This window comes from Penicillium nucicola (assembly GCF_028828085.1).
Source record: "Penicillium nucicola strain IBT 29836 chromosome Unknown utg000011l, whole genome shotgun sequence".
NCBI classification, from domain to species: domain Eukaryota; kingdom Fungi; phylum Ascomycota; class Eurotiomycetes; order Eurotiales; family Aspergillaceae; genus Penicillium; species Penicillium nucicola.
This window is the reverse complement of record NW_026643135.1, coordinates 204,679-222,590: the sequence shown is the minus strand read 5'-3', so window position 1 is coordinate 222,590 and position 17,912 is coordinate 204,679. Positions and strand designations below refer to the sequence as shown.

Genomic DNA, 17,912 nt, shown 5'->3' with positions numbered 1-17,912 from the left:
GGAGAATGACGTATGGGGCGTTACGCTGAGTGGTTCACACTTTTCGCCGATATTAACTCTGCGTCACTACTGCAGCAGTTGTTGCATATTCTTGTTGAATGGCAAAGCTGGTCAACTGTCACAGGCAAATGCGACTTGATATTGTGGGATTTTATCATGAAGTGCGAGTTTCATATACATGGGTGGCATATATCACGCCCACGTCCGACGTGAACGACACCCTATCCATGCGATTAAAGCCTGGTAAAATGAGATTGAATTGATTCAAGTATATTTTGGAACCCTATGTGCAACTGAATATGATAGTGAAATCAACGTTATGCTACGTGTCATTGGTCGGAAGCGCCATCGCGATCTTCAAAGACCATAAAGTCATCATCGTCTACTTCATCTCCCATGACCTTCTTCCACGCCTGCTTAACAAGGTCGAGAGTGTCGTCCTCAAATGAGAGATCAAGACTTGAGGGAGGGAATCGCAAGTAACAAGGCACAGCACTGTCAAGTTCCCACCTGGTTTCGTCAGTGCTGAGACGTCCCCGATGTGTGTATCGCAGAGACCAGAGGACGGAACTTCCAGGACCATCTGCTTCAACGAGTCTGTTGATGGCGGACTCAAGTAATGCTTGACCCTCCGATCCAGCAAGTGCCACGCTACCATAGATAACACCTAAGACGATTGGTTAGCCGCTTGAACGACAACAATGCGAATGAAGAGAAAATTGCAAAATTGTGCTCGGTATCAGTTTGAAAAGGTTTTCAACATAGCAAGTTCAGGCAATGTAGATAAGTTTTTGAAAAAAATCATCATGCGAGCAATTCGGGGAGCGAAACAAGAAGAAGAAATGGTGGACTTACTCTGCTGACGTGGACACTCACCTGTGTCACTTGAATGAACTTGAAGGTACACAGGTGGTGATTGAGGGTTACCCAAGGTTTCCCCTGGGAACATAAGAACTGTACTGGCAGGCAAAGGAGCACCTTCGACCGTGACAGGGAAAAGGGATGGGAATGTGGCCGAAACCACTGTCACGGAGCGGGCGACTTCGATATGAGGTTTTGAGATATCACCTTCATCAGGATGATCGGCCATCGACCCAAACACGAATTTTGTCTGAAGTGACTCTCCACTGAGCAACTTAACCTGAAGAGGGTGTTCTTTATCTTCCTGGGAATGGCGGACTTCACTTAGCGTTGTACTTAGGGCGTAGACACCGCCGCCCACAGCTGAAGCACGACACGCAACCTGAAGTATTTCAGCGCCGCCGCCATATTTGGCGACCACGGCGCCGAACCCGGGACCAAGTGCACCAATGGAAGTGAGATGTCTCTCGATTCTGGGAATGGCATAAGCGGCCAATGTCTCCTTCTGCGGCAGTTGGGAGAGCGTAAGCGACAACAAAGGATTATGAAGTTCCTCTGGTACGCTAAACTTGGAAGTCAAATAATCGTGGAAGGGAATAGACAATTCCTCATCCTCAACATTGTCTTCATCATCCTTGGGTTTGGTGATGTGACGCAACAAGCGCATTAAAGACCTCTTGGACTTCATGCTAATATGATTTGCGGCGAAAACATCTTCCCGGTTGCCAGGTACACGATAAAAATCATTTTCAGCACCGGGGTTGCTATTCTCCGATTCGGTTTGTCCAGGCGCATAGATCCACCAGCTACCAACTGCCATGAACTCAAGCTGGCGGAAGACCTTTGAGGAGATAAGGCTTGAAATTAGTTTGGAGCGGGTGTAGAGAAATTGCGGAGACAGTGACAGGGTGTAGGATCGACTAGAAGCAAGTTTGGGAAAAGAAGCATCTGGTGTATCTTGGGCCTGTGGTGTCAAAATCGAGACATCCCTGAAGGGACATGATCCCGTGATGGCTATTGTCAACCAGAAATTAGCACCGGTCTAGTCAATGCATGCAGAGACTTCTTACCATCATTCACACCTGCTGCCCATTCCTGGGCCTCATCAAGACTGAAGGCTGCCTCTGAACCGCCATAGTAGTGGTTTGAGTCCAGGTGAAGAACCTTCTTTCCAGAACGTGAGAGGGCCCTTGGGAGTGTGAGTGCTCAACCCCGACACCCTCAGATACATCACTCACAGTGCCAAGAGGGATTGGGGAAGACCAGTGCCTTGGATGATCACATCCCATGGGGCGTCCGACAAAGACTCCATGGTATGAATAATCAGGATCCTAGCTGTTAGTAAGTTCGATTATTACAACCAGATTTGATAGTCCAACTTTAGTTGGATCTTTGATGCTTTGGCATCTCTTTTCTCTGTCTCTCGGATAGTGTTGAAGCCAGAGACTCGAGGTTGGGAGGGAAGAGAAAGAAAGAAGAAAAAAAAAGTGGAAGGAAACGCGGAAATGCGCGTGCGAAGGCGGTCACCGAGTCCCCACTCCAGCAGCAAGACTTTGCTCTTCCAACCACTTCCAACATTGACTTATAAGGACGGGATTCTCTCTTTGCGATGGTGAATGCAATCTTTAATAGAATGCTAGTGTCATGCATCAAGTTGCCGATTTTCAAGCGGTCGCTTGCGGTTATCCCAGTGATACAGAAGCTATATCTCAACATTGTCGACAATGCTCTATAGCTCCATAGGTCCGGTACGATCCTTTTCGAGCTCGTTCTCAGCTATTGCAGTTCTTAGAACCTGCTCCATATTTTCAAACTAAGCTTCTCCGTCTTCTCCTAGCTTCGCATTCTCCAAAAAGAGCATGGCAATGAGCACCAAGGAGAGTGAGATCAGGCTTGTAATCGCAAGAAGTCTTTATGAGCAAGGAATTGTATACTCAGCCATGGGTAATCTATTGAGCAATATCCCACACGCACAAGAGGCCAGTCAGAGGAACCATATCAGAAACGGGGCTCTCTCGTGGTCTCTCTCGACTTATGTATAGAGACTGACTACTGCTGGAGGGGTGATAGATCCAGCCCACGTGACCGCCCAAAGGGGTTAGGCCCCGCGGCTTAAGAAGCGGAAAACTCAGCGGACTCGACTCTCTTCTCATACCACTCCCAGTGCTTGCACAGAACGGTTGCCATTCCAATGGCAATTCGGTCTTCATCGACGCGGGCCTTCACTGGACTTCGTTATGGGAGTGGTAGATAAGATTCCTTGTCACTCTGTATCTGCTGCTCTGGATGGACACATCTGATGGAAGCGGTTCGTTTTGTAGTGATACATTCATTATTCTTAGCTATTGGGTAGCTTGTTCTGCCAAGTTTTGTAGTATGTATAACTTGTGGACGGACACAAGGAGCATTCAGACTGCATTCAGATTGCATTCAGACTGCAATTTGAAGCATCCCTTGAGCAGTATCAGGTTGTGTTCGCAACCTGCAGGGTATATGGGGTTCCAGTCCATTGATCTGGTATGTCTCTTTCGGCGATAAGAGGAGTAAGAGTCGCTGTAGAATTCCTCCATCTGGTCGCAACGTATCAATTTTCACTCCTGTGTGGCTTCCTCGACCACTCGAGCGCGAATGATCTTGACCTCGTCCATGGGCTTGTCCTCTCCGTTGGTCTTGACGAGCCCCAGGCGTTGAATGATCCTCATGCCGCTCTTGACCCGACCAAAGATTGTGTGCTTTCCGTCCAGCCATGGGGTCGGCGCAAGTGTGACGAAGAATTGACTGCCGTTGGTATTGGGTCCGCTGTTGGCCATGCTCAGAATTCCAGCCCCAGTGTGTTTCAAGTCGCCACGAATCTCGTCTTCAAACTTCTCGCCGTAGATGGAGCTACCGCCTCGACCGGTGCCGGTAGGATCGCCAGTCTGGACCATGAAGTTAGGGATGACACGGTGGAAAATGACATTGTTGTAATAGCCACGTTCGGCAAGTGTCGCAAAGTTCTTGCACGTCTAAAGCACCGGAGGTCAGTGAAAAAGCACTGAGTAGCTATGCGGAGGGGTTCATACCTTAGGCGCATGGGTGTTGTAGAGCTCTACTGAGAACGAACCCTAGGGAATTTTAGCCGAGCACATAGAAAGAGTAAGAGAGCAAATACCATAGACGTGTCAAATGCCACCTCAGTCGCCATGATGAAGCTGTGAATGCGGAGGAACAAAAGTGCAGAGAGTGTGTTAGAGGAAAGCGGGATCGACCTGGAGCTTGGCACTTTTATCTCTTGATCTCTTGACAACACGACCTTCTCAGCTTCTCAGCTTCTCGCCTTTTCAGCTTCTTGATTTCTATAGTCATGGACTGAACTTGTTTTAATTGCCTTTTTCCAAGCTTCTTTCTTCCCGTGATTACCCTCATCTTCACAATTACCAGCCCACCATGTCCGATGTCAGCCCTGTCGCAGAGCTGCTGGGACAGGCGATCTATCATTACGAGAAATTGAGACCACTTTTGCCCACCTATGGACACCTCCTTATTTCCGCTCTTTTCCCAATCTGGATCGGCTCCCATGCATCCTTGACCAGACCTTCGTCCGCCGCCAAACCGCCGAAGAAAGACCAGAATGAAGATGAAGACACCGAGGACGAGATCGGACCAGGGTTGTCGCAGAAGATGGAAGGACTTTCACCATCAGATGCTTTGATGCTTCCAGTGACTGCTGGACTTACGCTTGGTGGTTTATATTTTGTGATCAAATGGTTAGAGGACCCGGCCATCTTGAACAAGATCCTCGGCATCTACTTCTCCCTAATTGGCCTTTTCTTCGCCTTCAGCTTCTTGAAGGATTTCTTTATGATATTGCGGTCGTTTATCTTCCCTCGGCGCTATTATCAACGTGGACAGCTGTGGGAGGTGGCACAGTCAGAGCGCAAGTTCATCGCAGTTGGAAACACTTCAGTCGAGTCCCCGTCTGTCCGGTATTCACCACTTGCTGGGATATGGGGCATGATCCCAATCCCAGGCCTGATAGCTAAGATTATTTGGAAATGCCGAAACGCTTCATTCCAGCGACTTCAGGTACGCGCCCAAGTGCGCGGTTTATTCAGCTTCAAATGTCGTATTGGTCTCCTTGATACCATAAGCGCAGTGGTTGCATTGTCAGCCGTGGGCTACTTTGCCTTTGTCGCAAGACCGTGGTGGTTGACCAATTTCCTTGGATTCTGCTTCTGTTATGGTACCCTCCAGGCCATGTCTCCGTCCACCTTTTGGACAAGCACTCTCATCTTGGGTGCTCTGTTTTTCTATGACATTTACTTCGTCTTTTTCACGCCCTTGATGGTGACGGTCGCAACTAAGCTGGATGTGCCCATCAAGTTGTTGTTCCCTCGTCCACCAAATGCCAATGACGATCCTAGTACCACATCGTTGGCTATGCTTGGACTGGGTGACATCGTGGTCCCAGGAATGGTGATGGGACTGGCACTCCGATTCGATCTTTTCCTCTATTACCGACAAAAAGGCGCCCAAAAAGCACAGGCTGAAGGGTCAAAGCTGGCTGTCGAGAAGCCCGAGTATCAGTCGCCAACTGGAGCTTGGGGAGAGCGCTACTGGGCCCCATCATTCCAGCGAGAAACCCCAGAAATCAAACCACCTTACCATGATGCTCGCTCATTTCCCAAGACCTATTTCCAGGCTAGTATATTTGGCTATGTTGCCGGAATGGTCATGACCCTTCTCGCGATGCAATACTCTAACCATGCCCAACCGGCCCTTCTTTACTTGGTTCCAGGCGTCTTGACATCTCTCTGGGGAACTGCGTTCGTCCGGGGTGAAATTAATACCATGTGGCACTTTTCCGATGAAGAAGTGGAAGATGACGAAGAAAAGAAAGAAGAGGCTAAAGAGGAGCCCTCCACGAAAAGCCAGAAGGGTCTGCTTATGCGCCTTTTCTCTGGCGAAGTAGACACCCCTAGGACAAAAGACGCCGACAGAACGTCTAAGCAGTCCGACAAGGAGAAGACCGACGACTCCAAGCCGACGAAAGACAACAAGGAGAAAAGGAACAAACCGAACAATGAGAATTTGGACCTGATTTCCTTTTCTGTTTCGTGTCTTCGGAAGTCCAAAAGCAAGACTGAAGCCTCATCGTCCGAAGATCTTGACGACGAAGAAGACAAAGTGACGCAGGTCTATCTGAATGCCGATGGGGACAATGAGCCCCCGCTTAAGAGAAGACGGCGCAGTATGAAGAAGCCATCGAGCCAGTGATACGATCATGAAGTCTCCTAGCGTGTATCTTTACGGCCGAACAATGATCTCCATGTATTACTATCAGCACCCTTAGCCTCAATGTACTGCTAAGCATCCTGTCGTTCCCTGCAAGTCCTAGTTCAATTAAGATACAAGAGATCGAAAGAGAAAAGTGTAGTGGTATCATTTGTGTGTATGGCATTTTGATCAGCATTGATCCAATATCCGCTTCATCTCATCCCATCTCTGAGTAGAAACATCCACGAGCTGCCGCATATCATCCCCGTCCAAAGCCCAGCCACCATGCTTCTCCATCTTCACAATGACGGTCTTTCCTTCGCCTCCATTCTCCTTGTCCACAACAATACAAGCCCGCTCCTGGCTCAATCCCTCTTCGTATCCATCTGGGTCTGCCAAGATCCACCTTTGCTGCATACCCTGCTTTCTCTGCTTCTCTTCCTGTGCCTTTTGCTCTTCGGCATCGGGAATGACAACAGATCTCCAGCCAGCAGCAGCATCGGCTTCAAAGGAACAGAAGGAGCTGACAATGGGCAAACCACGCAACGAGAGCCTTTTCGCATCCGCAATATCATCCGAGCATAGAATAGTATCGTTATCGTCATCCCACCAAGCCTTGGGGAGCTTGGTATCACGTAGCGCAGCCAATACAGAAGCCCAAGCAACATCTAACGGGTTTCCTGCCAAGGAAATAATCATGACATCAATGTAGAGCACCCAGAAAGCTTTGATCTCCCGCGCGGGGTTTCCACTCTCCTCCGAATCCACATCCATCTGCTCCCCCAATGCCTCCGCCTCAAGATTTGGCGGCTGATACCAAATGCGCAAGTCATCGGCTTGAACGAGACGAGTACTGTGCAGTAGAGAAAGAAGCTGGTGAGAGAGAGACTGGGCGAGAGCGGAAGGCGCTGCACCGGGAGTGAAGCCCGGCGCACAGCCAGTGCTGAGGGAGAGGTTGGGAACCAGCAGGTTCAAGTCTTGAATATGGGCTTGGTCCTCCTTATCTTGGGAGTCAGTGTCTCCTTCAGATTTGGATGTCTTGTCGGAGGACTCCTCGGAGGCGTGCGACACACTCCATGAAGCAATGTCCTCTGTGTTGAGAATTTCTGCGCGAACACCGCAGACGGCAACAGTATCACCGATTCGTACCACTGCGCTGCCATTTGTGTGGGTTAAGGAGCCTGCATTGGCAGATGTGACACGGAATTGCGAGGCTGCACGACCGTTGGCACGGAGCGAGGGTTGCTTGCTTGCTGCTGGTGGGGAAAGGTGGGCGAGAAGATAGGCGTGGGGTTGGAGGCGGGCGAATTGGGATGGTGGGAGGGATAATGATGGAGGTGTCGGGTGATTAGCAGTCGAGGACGCCATGGTCGATTATGTCTGACTGATATTGTCAAGACTGGAATCGATTGAAAAAGCCGATGAGCGTCAGTGGCAGAATAATTTCCTATCGAGGGCGGTGGGAGCTCTAGTTTATGCCTCAGGCGCCCACAGATCTCAAACTCTGCGAAATCCGAGTCTCTTCCCTTCCTTTCTTGAATTACTATCGGAGCCAAATATTGCCTATCAATCCCATAAAGGTTCATTCAGATATTCTAGTATACTTGGAATATCACTCTGCAAAGATATCAAACAGAAACTGCCGAACCGGCGATATACGTTATAGTATACAGTTTAGTACAATCAGCTGTCTACTACTATAAAGTAGGGCAATACGAATCCTATTGACCCCCATGCCATGGATACGGCGTTTCTTGCAAGTTAAATAACGTCAAGGAGTGAACCCCAGAGTCTGCCGGGTACAAAATCTCCCCGACAGCAGACCATGGCCATGACACCAAAGAGGCCTATGCACTGTCTCCATTATGAATTGGATCCTGAGATATCGAGTCAAGCTCGAGGCTTCTTGTGGGATCCTTTTGTCTGTGATCATGCTGAACAGAACTCTGTGAACATGTTGATATATCAAAAGACAGAATATTGTCGCGTATAAGCTACAAATTGTACACCGCTGATGCTATGTGACGGTTCTTGAGGGCATAATATACCCGAGGTAATTATGCCATGCCATTTGCATTGATTTGGAGTATTTGATGCCTCTGAACAGAAGAACATATGTCTCACTTCTGGTGCTTGACTGCTATGCATGCACATTGGACTAGATTCAGGGCAATTTGGTACTGATGTGCGCGTGACCTTCACATATCCAAACAAACCAGGAACCATTCCAGAATCTGATTGGAGTCTAAAAAGAGAATCTGACCTGACGTGCAACAACTTTCGCTAATGCGCTAATGCGGGCGTATCACTCGGTCACTCTGCATCCCACGATGTGATGAGTGATTGGGCGTCAGAGCGCTAAACCGGAACGCCTCAACGGGATATCCCTCCACACTGAACTTGCACTGGCGAACCGCTGGGAAAAGCCAGTCTGTAATAGTTGCATTCGATTGGTTCCTCCCACGGAGTCTTGGGCTTATCCTGTCACAGCTGTCTGTGTGACTTGCCCTCGCATACTTCTAGACCGGATCTCCCCCCGAGAGTTGCTTTTTGGGGTTTTTTTTGTGATGACATCAAATTCAATTTGAAGATATGAGCTGGGCGCTATAGTACAAAATTTCTACGGGACATCTGGTGAGTACTGGTGCAGCGGCATCGAAGGCATTCTAACCAGCAGACTCAGAACATCGCATTGTCTACCAGCTTCACCATGTGGGACTCGGTTGTATCCCTCGTCAAGAGGATCAAGGTCCCAGTCACGGCCTCAACTACCGCTGCTGAGGCTGCTGAGATGCAACGAGATCCGTGGTCAAAATCAGCCAAATATGGGGTTGGATTCGTCTATTTCGCCGTCGTGCTGCTGATCATCACGACTCTCATCCGATGCTGGCATATCTGGGGCGACAAGATGCGAATTGCATTTCACAAAGAGAACCGACCTCAGATCTTCCGTGACGACTCCGTATCGGATGAATATGAGCTGCCAAGTGCTGGAACAGATGCTTCCAATGCCCATTTTTTCCCATCGCCAAATGCCATCTCTACTCCAAAGAGGCACGAATCTCATTTTGCTCGGATTCTTCCCTTGAACAAGGCAATTGCTTTCATGCGATGGGTCTTTTACAGACCAATGCCAGTTCTCAGAGCTTGGAAGGTCGAAGTTGTGTTTCCATCATTATCAGTCACAGTGATTGTACTGGCGGCTCTGATATTTGTGACGTTGTACTGTTTTGTGCCTCAACCTCTATACTACTGGTCGATTGCCCTCGGATCGCCCCCGTTGGCTATTCGATCAGGGATGCTTGCAGTGGCTATGGTCCCTTGGATTGTGGCACTAAGCACCAAAGCAAATTTCATCAGTTTTATGACCGGCCTGGGCCCTGAGCGGTTGAACGGGCTGCATCGCTGGTCTGCCTATATCTGCCTCTTTCTGTGCCTGGTCCACATGATTCCGTTCTATATTACTCCAATCTGGGAAGATGGCGCATTGGTCAACTATCGCCTAGGAATTCCTCCGCACGTCTATGTTTATGGAACCGGGTTTGCAGCGCTGGTGCCTCTACTGGTCTTGTGCATTCATTCGCTTCCTTTATTCCGTCATTGGTTCTATGAGCTGTTTGTTTTCATTCATATACCCGTCTCATACGTTTTTGTGGCATTTTTATTCTGGCACACAAGAAACTACCTTTCCTCCTGGGCCTATCTCTTCACCACCATCGCCATTTGGGTCGTCACTTATATCATTCGACTGTTCTACCTGAACTGGACAAACCCTTTACGCACATCTTCGTTCTTGATAGGAGAAGAATGTGCCATCACCCTTCTCCCACAGAATGCTGTCAAGGTTACTATTCCTACAAAGATGCGATGGCGCCCTGGACAGTATGTCTACCTTCGGTTGCCAAGAATCTCGGTTCTCCAGAGTCATCCTTTCACAATATCCTCGCTCTGCAGTGACGACTTCCCATCTGCCTATGGTGAGAACTATCGTGACCTAACGCTTGTCTTTCGTCCGTTTGGTGGGTTTACAAAGAAGGCTTTCCGCAAAGCCTTAGAGAATGGTCCTTACACGATCTACAGTGCATTTCTAGAAGGGCCCTATGGCGGTATGCAACGTGAGATGGCTGCCTTTGACGATGTGATCTTCTTTGCTGGAGGCAGTGGTATTACTGCCATTGCAAGTCAACTGTTAGACCTTATCAAGAAGATTCGAGATGGCAAAGCTATCACCAAATCTGTCAAAGTCATCTGGGCACTGAAGAGCCCAGAAACAATGTCTTGGTTCCAGGAGGAGTTGCGTATCTGCCGCGACTATGCGCCATCAAACATTGTGACCTGTCATTTCTTCCTTACGGGAGTCAAGCAAGATGATCAACTTGGGCGAGATACAGTCCAGGAGAAGATCTACGGCATGCTCCAGGGGATCGACAAGCGGAACTCTGCCTATATTCGCGCCGAAGCTGCCGGTAACCCGGACATTGAAAAAGAACTACGCCGTGAGAACGAAGATGGCATCACTGCTCTTCCTAATTCTTACCCGGCTGCTCATGCGCCAAACACTCGTCAATACTATCAACCAGCAATGGACCCTTATGCTTCACCTGGATCTGGATCTGTCAACCCTCAATTCGACTTCGGATTTGGCACATCACAAGCAGTGCCACAGAGACCTCCGGTATCTCCAGCACCACGTTTTGCATACTATCAACCGCGAGCGCGAGACAACTGGCGTACTGACTACTTCCGTCCCAACATCCCTCAAATGATCAATGAGTTTTCTAAGAGCTTCGGCCGCCGGGCATGTGTATTCGTCTGTGGTCCTCCCAGCATGCGTGTGGAAGTTGCCAATACAGTGGCCAAACTCCAGCTGCAAGTGATGTTGGACTCATCGAAAGATGAAATCTTCTTGCATGCTGAAAATTATAACATCTAATGTAGTGTTTTTGTTTGTCTTTTTAATACCCATGGCGTTGTGTTTACATGAATTACGCTGGTCATGCTATGTTTAGTTTTACGAATATTATGCAGGAGAAAGTACATAAGTTAACTCAATAGAACGTTTCTCGTATTTGAATTAGATATCATATATGCAGTTGATGCAATACCAGCACAAGTCTAGACAATAGCTAAGGGTATCCAAGGTTTATGTTTATAATCCGCATATGTCAGTTCACTCGCCTTGAGGCAGGTCGCTCTCTTATTCGGCCTTACGCTTGCGCGAGGGTGTCTCCGGCTTCTCAATGAATCGCGACTCACTTAAGAGCTGGATGCCATGGTCACCTTCATCCCCATCCTCTGCCTCAACCTTCTCCCAGTCCTCATCCTCAAGGTTATCGCAAGGTCCTTTTTGAGAATCTGAGCTTTCCGGGGAAGCTTCTTTCATAGTCACTTCGTCCCACTGTAAATCTAGCCGAACGATCTTCGCGCCGGAGGGCTTTAACCGGCGGTAGTAATCGTCAACATGGCCATCAACCTTAAATCCGCGCGCAAGATACCAGTTCATAGCATCTTCGTTTGCTTCATGTACATGCGCCGTCACAGCACGGATGTTATAGTGCTTGACAAGCTCAGAAACTCGGTAGTTTTCCTTGGTTTTGGAATCGGGCGGCGACGCGAAAAGAATCGTGTTCAAGAGTGACGCTGCCACACCATGGCCTCGATATGGTGAAAGCAAATGTAAAGTCTGAATATAGAGGTTGGTGTCTCCATGTCCCTGTATTTCTGGATCCTGAGCTGAGTTCTCCAGCTGGTGGACTCTTTCCAGTCGGCACCGAATGCCACCGATCACTTTGTCTGTTCCAGCAGCACCAACTCCTGGGACTTCTGCAACAGGGTGATCATGGTAGATAGCAACCCGCGACAGAGAAGCGATCACCGGATCAGTTATGGTAGCCGTGTAGAACGAGTTTGGGTAGCGGATTGGCAGGAGCAAGCCTGTGATGCGCGCCAACGAAGGGATATGCGCCGTGTTGACTTTTTCAACCGTGATATGTGAATGTGGAGTCGCCTTTCCATCTATATCAAGAGGGTATGGGTCAAATGTCTCCTCCTTGGATCGCTTAGGTCCAGACGCATTTGCGACAGCAGATTGAGGCGGGTGAACGGGAGGAGGGCGGATTGGGGGATTTGTGGGTTGACGGAGAGCTAGCAAAGGTGTTGAAGGAGCAGAAGACGAGGAAGTCCTCTGCTTTCTCTGGTACAGTTGATATGCCATAGTGAAAGAGAAGAGAAACAGTCGCAGGCGAATGCGGAGATGCGATAAGCGATAAGCAGTGAACAACTCGCCAGCCTCATCTCTTCATCTCCTCGGGACTTTGGCACTTTTGACGTTTGGACGTTAGGCCTTTTGGACAATAGATTCCTTCTTGGGTGAGTGCTCTTTGAATATTGTGGGATTGAATGGATTGTCTACCCCTATTGTTGGCCATTCACGACGCAGCGACAGCCTCTCCCCCCAATTGAGCCCTCACTGACAATAGGCCAAGGACACTCCCTCCTCATTGTTTCTTCGTCCTCTCGCAGCATTCTATGATTTGTGCTTTACAGAAATTCCAACCTTCTCGGACAGCCCTCCGCCGATTGCCTTCGCCTCGCATCAAGTTCCGGTACATGGAGAACTAGACCTCGGACCAGCTGGTTCGAAGAACGTGATATCTGTTCGCTGGCGAACACCGCTGTCGGCCATTGGGAAGCTGATATTTGACTTCGTGCGCAACTTCTGGACGTAATCCAACAATGGCCGACTCCACCGGTGGCCGCAGGCCAACATACCCTGCTGGGACGATTGCGAAAGTGGTACGTGCAAAAGATTTCGCGCTGGGAACTACAAGTGCTGATTACAGCGTATTAGTCAACTGATATCCTAAATGAGATGTTTGGCAACATCATCCACGATCTCGTCGCGAAAGTTCATCGCGAGGAGAAGACGGCCCGGATGCGGTCCGCGGTAGTTGTCGCGAGACAGAAAGCGGAGGACCAGGCAATCATGCCTGACGATACACCCAGCAAAACCTCGACCGAAATCAAGAAAGAAGTGGTTCTAGATACTAAGAAACTATCGACCATGCGCATGGAGACCGACGCGGCCACTTACGACCGTGGCAAAGTCTACCTCAAAGGCAACCCCCTGCACACCGTCAAGGAGCTTGTATGCCCTGAATGCCGTCTTCCTCAGCTCATGTACCCTAGCACCGGGGTCATGTCCCGGCCGCTTCCTGATTCGGATTGCGAATATTGTACCAATGGACCGATGATTACACTGCCGGGTCATGATGTCCATGGCAAGCTCTTTGCCATCATGCCCAACCCTAAAAAGAAAAAAGGAGACCGTGACAGCACCATTCCCGAAATTCCCACTACCAAATGCCCACTTTGCCCCCGTTACTTTGTCATGAACCGCCTTGCACAGCACCTTGACCGTTGTATGAACATTTCTGGTCGCGGAACCAGCATGCGCAACAAGACTCCCACAGCCGACAGCAATGGCAACAGTCCGACATCTTCAGCGCCGAAGCGCGCACACGCAGACGACGATGACGGAAGTCCCAGTCCTACCAAGAAGAAAAAGCTCAATGGGCCCAAGAAAGGCTCCAGCAGCAAGCCCGGTCCTAGCAAGCTGAAGCAATCCTTCACAGCCGAGGACAACGACGACGACATCAAGAGCGAGAACGCGGACTGAGTCACAGCGACGTATCTTCCTAACTATATTTCCTTTTCTATCATGGTGTCCGCGGCGTTCGAGCTTTGTTTTCTGGGCATATCCCACGGCGTCTTTGGGTTCGGTGCGGTTCTGTCTTCGGGGGAGTCTGTTGACTCCGGGGAAATTGCATAGATGAATGACGACGGGGAGGGTGGTTGTAGGATTGTATATTACTTCATACCATGGAATACAGTGGACTATTGCACTGCAGAAACAAGCAATTGACTCTTATCATCTTCTGATTCCCATGATCTGTGCTGCACCGTAGTCTATAGCTTACTGGCGTCGATATTGTGCTTCTGTACTCTGCAAGCCGAGTGCCCTCTCTTCACTGGACTGCTATTGTAACAATAGATAAAAAAAAGATAAAACTACCTAGGGAGTATAAGTGTGACTATTGAAGGGCAATAAGAAGCCCGGCGATGAGAAATCCCAAGAAAACAAGTGTTTTATATGTTTGATAAGTTTTTTTATACTTGCGAGGTGTTCAACGTTAACGTGGGGGGCCGAAGTCACGACACTTCACCATTTCGACGCTCGACGCTCGACAACATGGCCGATATTAACGCTTGGGCAGCTCCTCGCCTCTCCCAGATTCTTCCTCTTGATGAAGAGTCGCTGTCACAGGTCATCGAATATGCCGCCAGTCTCCCCAAGGACGCTTGCGCCGACCATCTCAAAAACCTGCTCGGTGACTCCCCCGCCGCCCTTGAATTCATCAGCTCTTTCAACTCGTTCAACACGCGCCGCGATGCTCGACAGACCCCCCAGACTATGTCAAGTCAGACAAACCAAAACAGAGATGCACCGCGATCGTCGGGAGCTAAGAAGGGCAAGAAGAAGGCCCCGTTGCACAGCGCTGGTCCGGCGCGCCGCCCAGACAACTACGGCGATGTTGGAGGTGGCTATATGAAAGCAGAAGAGGAGGACTATATGTCCTCGCGCAAACCAAATACAAGCCTGGCATCCTCTCAGCCTTCCTCACAATCATCGCACATACCCTCTCCCTTGCCCGCGTCAACGCCAAAGCTGCCGCCATCAGCAATCGGCCCTACAATCTCAGATATGCTACCAAATGTTCGATCAAAAACAAGCAAATCAATGCGACAAGCTGGATCTGGATCAAATAATAAGGGGGCAGCTCTGACGACGAATAATATCTCGGACTTGACTGCTGCTATTGCTGCCTTGGAGGTATCGACAAATCCGACGCTAGGGGATGGACGCAAATGCAACTGCTATGCTTCCCTGCACCCACTCTTTGATCCAGCCCCAAATTGTATGAATTGCGGGAAGATCATTTGCTCGCTTGAGGGTCTACAGCCATGCTCCTTCTGTGGCACACCACTATTCTCGGCAGAGGAAGTGCAAGACATGATTCGAGAATTACGTGCTGAGCGCGGACAAGAAAAAATGCGGGTACACAATGAAGGAGTTCACCATGAAGGAGGACCTAGGCCTAACTCTGGCACTGGGTCCGCGTCTCCCAATAAACTCGATGCTGCCAAAGCTCACCGCGACAAGTTGCTTCAATTCCAAGCTCAGAATGCCCGCCGAACCAAGGTTGTCGACGAAACGGCTGATTTCGAGACACCAAACGTTGCCTCAACATTATGGATGACCCCTGTCCAACGTGCACTGGCACTGAAGAAACAGCAGCGCATTCAACGTGAAATGGAGGAGAAGGCTCGTCCCGAGTGGGAAAGGAAAAAGACAGTCATGAGTTTGGATATCAAGGGCGGCAAAGTTCGTCGTGTGTATCATAATGCAGCAGCAGATTCAACGCCGGAGGCCAGTGAATCCGAGCCCGCTGAAGAAGTTGCCACAGAACTCCCACGAGGTGAGCATGCTTTCAGTCGGAACCCGCTTCTCGCGGCCGGTGGTCTTCTGCGGCCTGTCTGGAAGGCTCCGGAAGGGAAGAAGCCCGAAGCAGCGGAGCAGACTGAAAGGAAATCAACTTGGCGACGTGTTCAAGATGACAATGATGACAATGAGCAGTGGATTCTTGATGGGGGAGCCCATGGACACACTACCTAGTCTGCCAATGCTCGCGAGTATGAACCAAACCACGAGTTACAAATGGGACAGAGGAAACGACTCTAAAATGCTATTTCCAAGGTCACAAACCAGTTTCAATATGAAACTTTGATACCAGTGAGATACTCAAGCCACACCACCGTCGTGCCGCATTCCAATCTCGGCCCCTCAAAGCGGATATCTGATTACTCTCGGTTAACGGCGGTGATCGCAGAAATCCCTGGAGAAGCCGCAGTGGAGTCGGGCAATCCCCGAGCCTAACTTATTGAGTCACTTCGAGCCGATACTGAGCATGAAGTACTGGCAATCTACACAAATTTACGAAGCAAATGAATCACACATCAGTTTTGCTCATCTTCGAGTACTATGCAGTTATATATACAGGAGTAACGGCGTGAAAGGGACATAAACCCAAGTGTTATGATAGCTCAAGAACGACCGGCGATATTCTTTCAATGAGAAGATTCTAATTTCTGACATCGAGCTCAGTGCCATTGATAGCTATCTGTTTGCTCACTTTCTCTTTCTCTCCGACTCCTTTCCCCCTTTGAGGCCATACCAAGCAAGGTCTTCTTCTCTTCTTCCAATCACTGGGAAGTGGTTAACTTAGCAAGAAGAAAGAGACGACTGCCCCTTGCAAGAAGCAGTCGAGCTCAGCTTAGGGCTCTCCTTTCCAGCAGACTTGTCGACACCCTCAAACTCCTGGCACACATGCTTGACGCTGGAGCCACAAGTGTTGCTGACACTGGAAGTATCGCCGTAGTTTGAATTGATTCCAACCAAGGTATCCACGCCCTTGGCCTTGACGTTCTTGATCACCACATTGCGAGGACTCTTGCTCTTGTTGCTGCTGCAGTTGCCGCACGAGCGGTACAGCTTGCCTGCGTTGACGACGGTGAATCCATCAATGGTGACGGTTCCCTTGCCGTTGTGCTGCACGACCTTGTCTTTGGCCTCTTGGGCACCTCCACCCTTAATGAGTGCATTTCCAGTTCCCAGGATGGAAATGGCGTCCTGTAGCAAACTGATTAGTAGGAAAACGCCAAGTTGGCACGACATGGGACTCACCTCGCACACGTCACGGAACCACACGTTGGTCAGGGTGCAAGATCCCTTGCAATGGATGCCCTCGAGTTGGTTCTTTCCGATGATCACATTGCTCAGCGATGCTCCATCTTGCAAGACGAACACGGCGTTGTCGGATCCTATACCATTAGCTCCAGCTCTGGGGGCTTGTTTCCGACAGTGACATTGACATACCAGTGTCATCATCATTGTCGCAGGCTCGGCCACGATCGTATTCGTGGTTACCCAGATCAACACTGCCCGAGATCACACTGGGAGAAGGCAGCGAGATAATGCTACCCACACGCGAGGGAATGTTAAGACTCTGGGCATTGGCAAGTCCAATGAGACCGAGGAGGATAGCGCTGGAATGCATTTTGCTTTGTTGATAGTTGTTGATGATTGATAATGGATGATTGATTGTATCGAGGGTGAACGAGAGCCCTTTTATATTTTGGGGAGACTAACAAGAAAGGAAGCATTGTCTCAGCCCATATACCGCAGAGCTCCTTAATATCTGTGAAGCATGCCGACGACACCCACCGAGCATGCAGAAACCAGGTCCTGATTTGGCGCGGATGCAATCTATGTCGACCGTTTGGCGGAATTCAAGACATTTCCTAACCCTTAATTTTCCGTCTGGGGTTAAGCTTGCCAATGCCAAGGCAAAGCTATAGTGGAAGTACTGGAAGCCAGTACCCCAAACCACGAGGTCAACTGCTGATGCAGGGTCCAGACCCTAGCTCTGTCTAGTTCCGTTTTATCGTGCTCAATTTCGCAGACAGAGAATGTCTTCGGCATCTGGCTCTCCGTCTTGGCTCATAGTTGGCAATGCCAATGCAGAACTATAGCGGCAGTCAAAATTGGGCCACCAAGGCCGACAAAGCGAGACCAGAAGATCGCAACTACACATTAACAGGCATACTCGCTTCGGAATTTTCGCCTAGAAGGTGATTATCAAGTGCATAGCACTATGTACACATTTCTGGCCCTT

At 49.5% G+C, this 17,912-nt stretch overlaps 9 protein-coding genes across 9 annotated transcripts; 4 read left to right on the top strand and 5 right to left on the bottom strand.

Annotated features, from left to right (window-relative positions):
* Positions 1 to 329: 329 nt before the first annotated feature.
* Positions 330 to 2,173, bottom strand: N7511_011183 (putative Rab geranylgeranyl transferase escort protein; the record flags this gene model as incomplete). The annotated part of the gene is made up of 4 exons (XM_057133560.1): positions 330 to 667; positions 877 to 1,875; positions 1,932 to 2,050; positions 2,100 to 2,173. 4 exons carry the CDS (start codon positions 2,171 to 2,173, stop codon positions 330 to 332), a joined length of 1,530 nt encoding a protein of 509 aa, XP_056978848.1.
* A 1,279-nt stretch (positions 2,174 to 3,452) lies between these two features.
* Positions 3,453 to 4,045, bottom strand: cyp1 (putative peptidyl prolyl cis-trans isomerase (CypC); the record flags this gene model as incomplete). Its single annotated transcript, XM_057133559.1, has 3 exons — positions 3,453 to 3,866; positions 3,924 to 3,965; positions 4,013 to 4,045. 3 exons carry the CDS (start codon positions 4,043 to 4,045, stop codon positions 3,453 to 3,455), a joined length of 489 nt encoding a protein of 162 aa, XP_056978847.1.
* Positions 4,046 to 4,287: 242 nt separating this feature from the next.
* N7511_011181 (aspartic endopeptidase) lies at positions 4,288 to 6,117 on the top strand (the record flags this gene model as incomplete). Its single annotated transcript, XM_057133558.1, has 1 exon — positions 4,288 to 6,117. One exon carries the CDS (start codon positions 4,288 to 4,290, stop codon positions 6,115 to 6,117), a length of 1,830 nt encoding a protein of 609 aa, XP_056978846.1.
* Positions 6,118 to 6,306: 189 nt separating this feature from the next.
* Positions 6,307 to 7,485, bottom strand: N7511_011180 (3' exoribonuclease family protein; the record flags this gene model as incomplete). The annotated part of the gene is made up of 1 exon (XM_057133557.1): positions 6,307 to 7,485. The coding sequence occupies one exon, from the start codon at positions 7,483 to 7,485 to the stop codon at positions 6,307 to 6,309; it is 1,179 nt and encodes a 392-aa protein (XP_056978845.1).
* A 1,342-nt stretch (positions 7,486 to 8,827) lies between these two features.
* Positions 8,828 to 11,050, top strand: N7511_011179 (putative metalloreductase transmembrane component; the record flags this gene model as incomplete). The annotated part of the gene is made up of 1 exon (XM_057133556.1): positions 8,828 to 11,050. One exon carries the CDS (start codon positions 8,828 to 8,830, stop codon positions 11,048 to 11,050), a length of 2,223 nt encoding a protein of 740 aa, XP_056978844.1.
* A 264-nt stretch (positions 11,051 to 11,314) lies between these two features.
* On the bottom strand, positions 11,315 to 12,331 carry N7511_011178 (GNAT family N-acetyltransferase; the record flags this gene model as incomplete). Its single annotated transcript, XM_057133555.1, has 1 exon — positions 11,315 to 12,331. The coding sequence occupies one exon, from the start codon at positions 12,329 to 12,331 to the stop codon at positions 11,315 to 11,317; it is 1,017 nt and encodes a 338-aa protein (XP_056978843.1).
* Positions 12,332 to 12,852: 521 nt separating this feature from the next.
* On the top strand, positions 12,853 to 13,795 carry N7511_011177 (uncharacterized protein; the record flags this gene model as incomplete). The annotated part of the gene is made up of 2 exons (XM_057133554.1): positions 12,853 to 12,912; positions 12,968 to 13,795. The coding sequence occupies 2 exons, from the start codon at positions 12,853 to 12,855 to the stop codon at positions 13,793 to 13,795; spliced, it is 888 nt and encodes a 295-aa protein (XP_056978842.1).
* A 573-nt stretch (positions 13,796 to 14,368) lies between these two features.
* Positions 14,369 to 15,853, top strand: N7511_011176 (C2HC5-type zinc finger protein; the record flags this gene model as incomplete). The annotated part of the gene is made up of 1 exon (XM_057133553.1): positions 14,369 to 15,853. The coding sequence occupies one exon, from the start codon at positions 14,369 to 14,371 to the stop codon at positions 15,851 to 15,853; it is 1,485 nt and encodes a 494-aa protein (XP_056978841.1).
* A 606-nt stretch (positions 15,854 to 16,459) lies between these two features.
* On the bottom strand, positions 16,460 to 17,294 carry N7511_011175 (pectate lyase; the record flags this gene model as incomplete). Its single annotated transcript, XM_057133552.1, has 3 exons — positions 16,460 to 16,867; positions 16,922 to 17,058; positions 17,114 to 17,294. The coding sequence occupies 3 exons, from the start codon at positions 17,292 to 17,294 to the stop codon at positions 16,460 to 16,462; spliced, it is 726 nt and encodes a 241-aa protein (XP_056978840.1).
* Between the last annotated feature and the right edge of the window lie 618 nt (positions 17,295 to 17,912).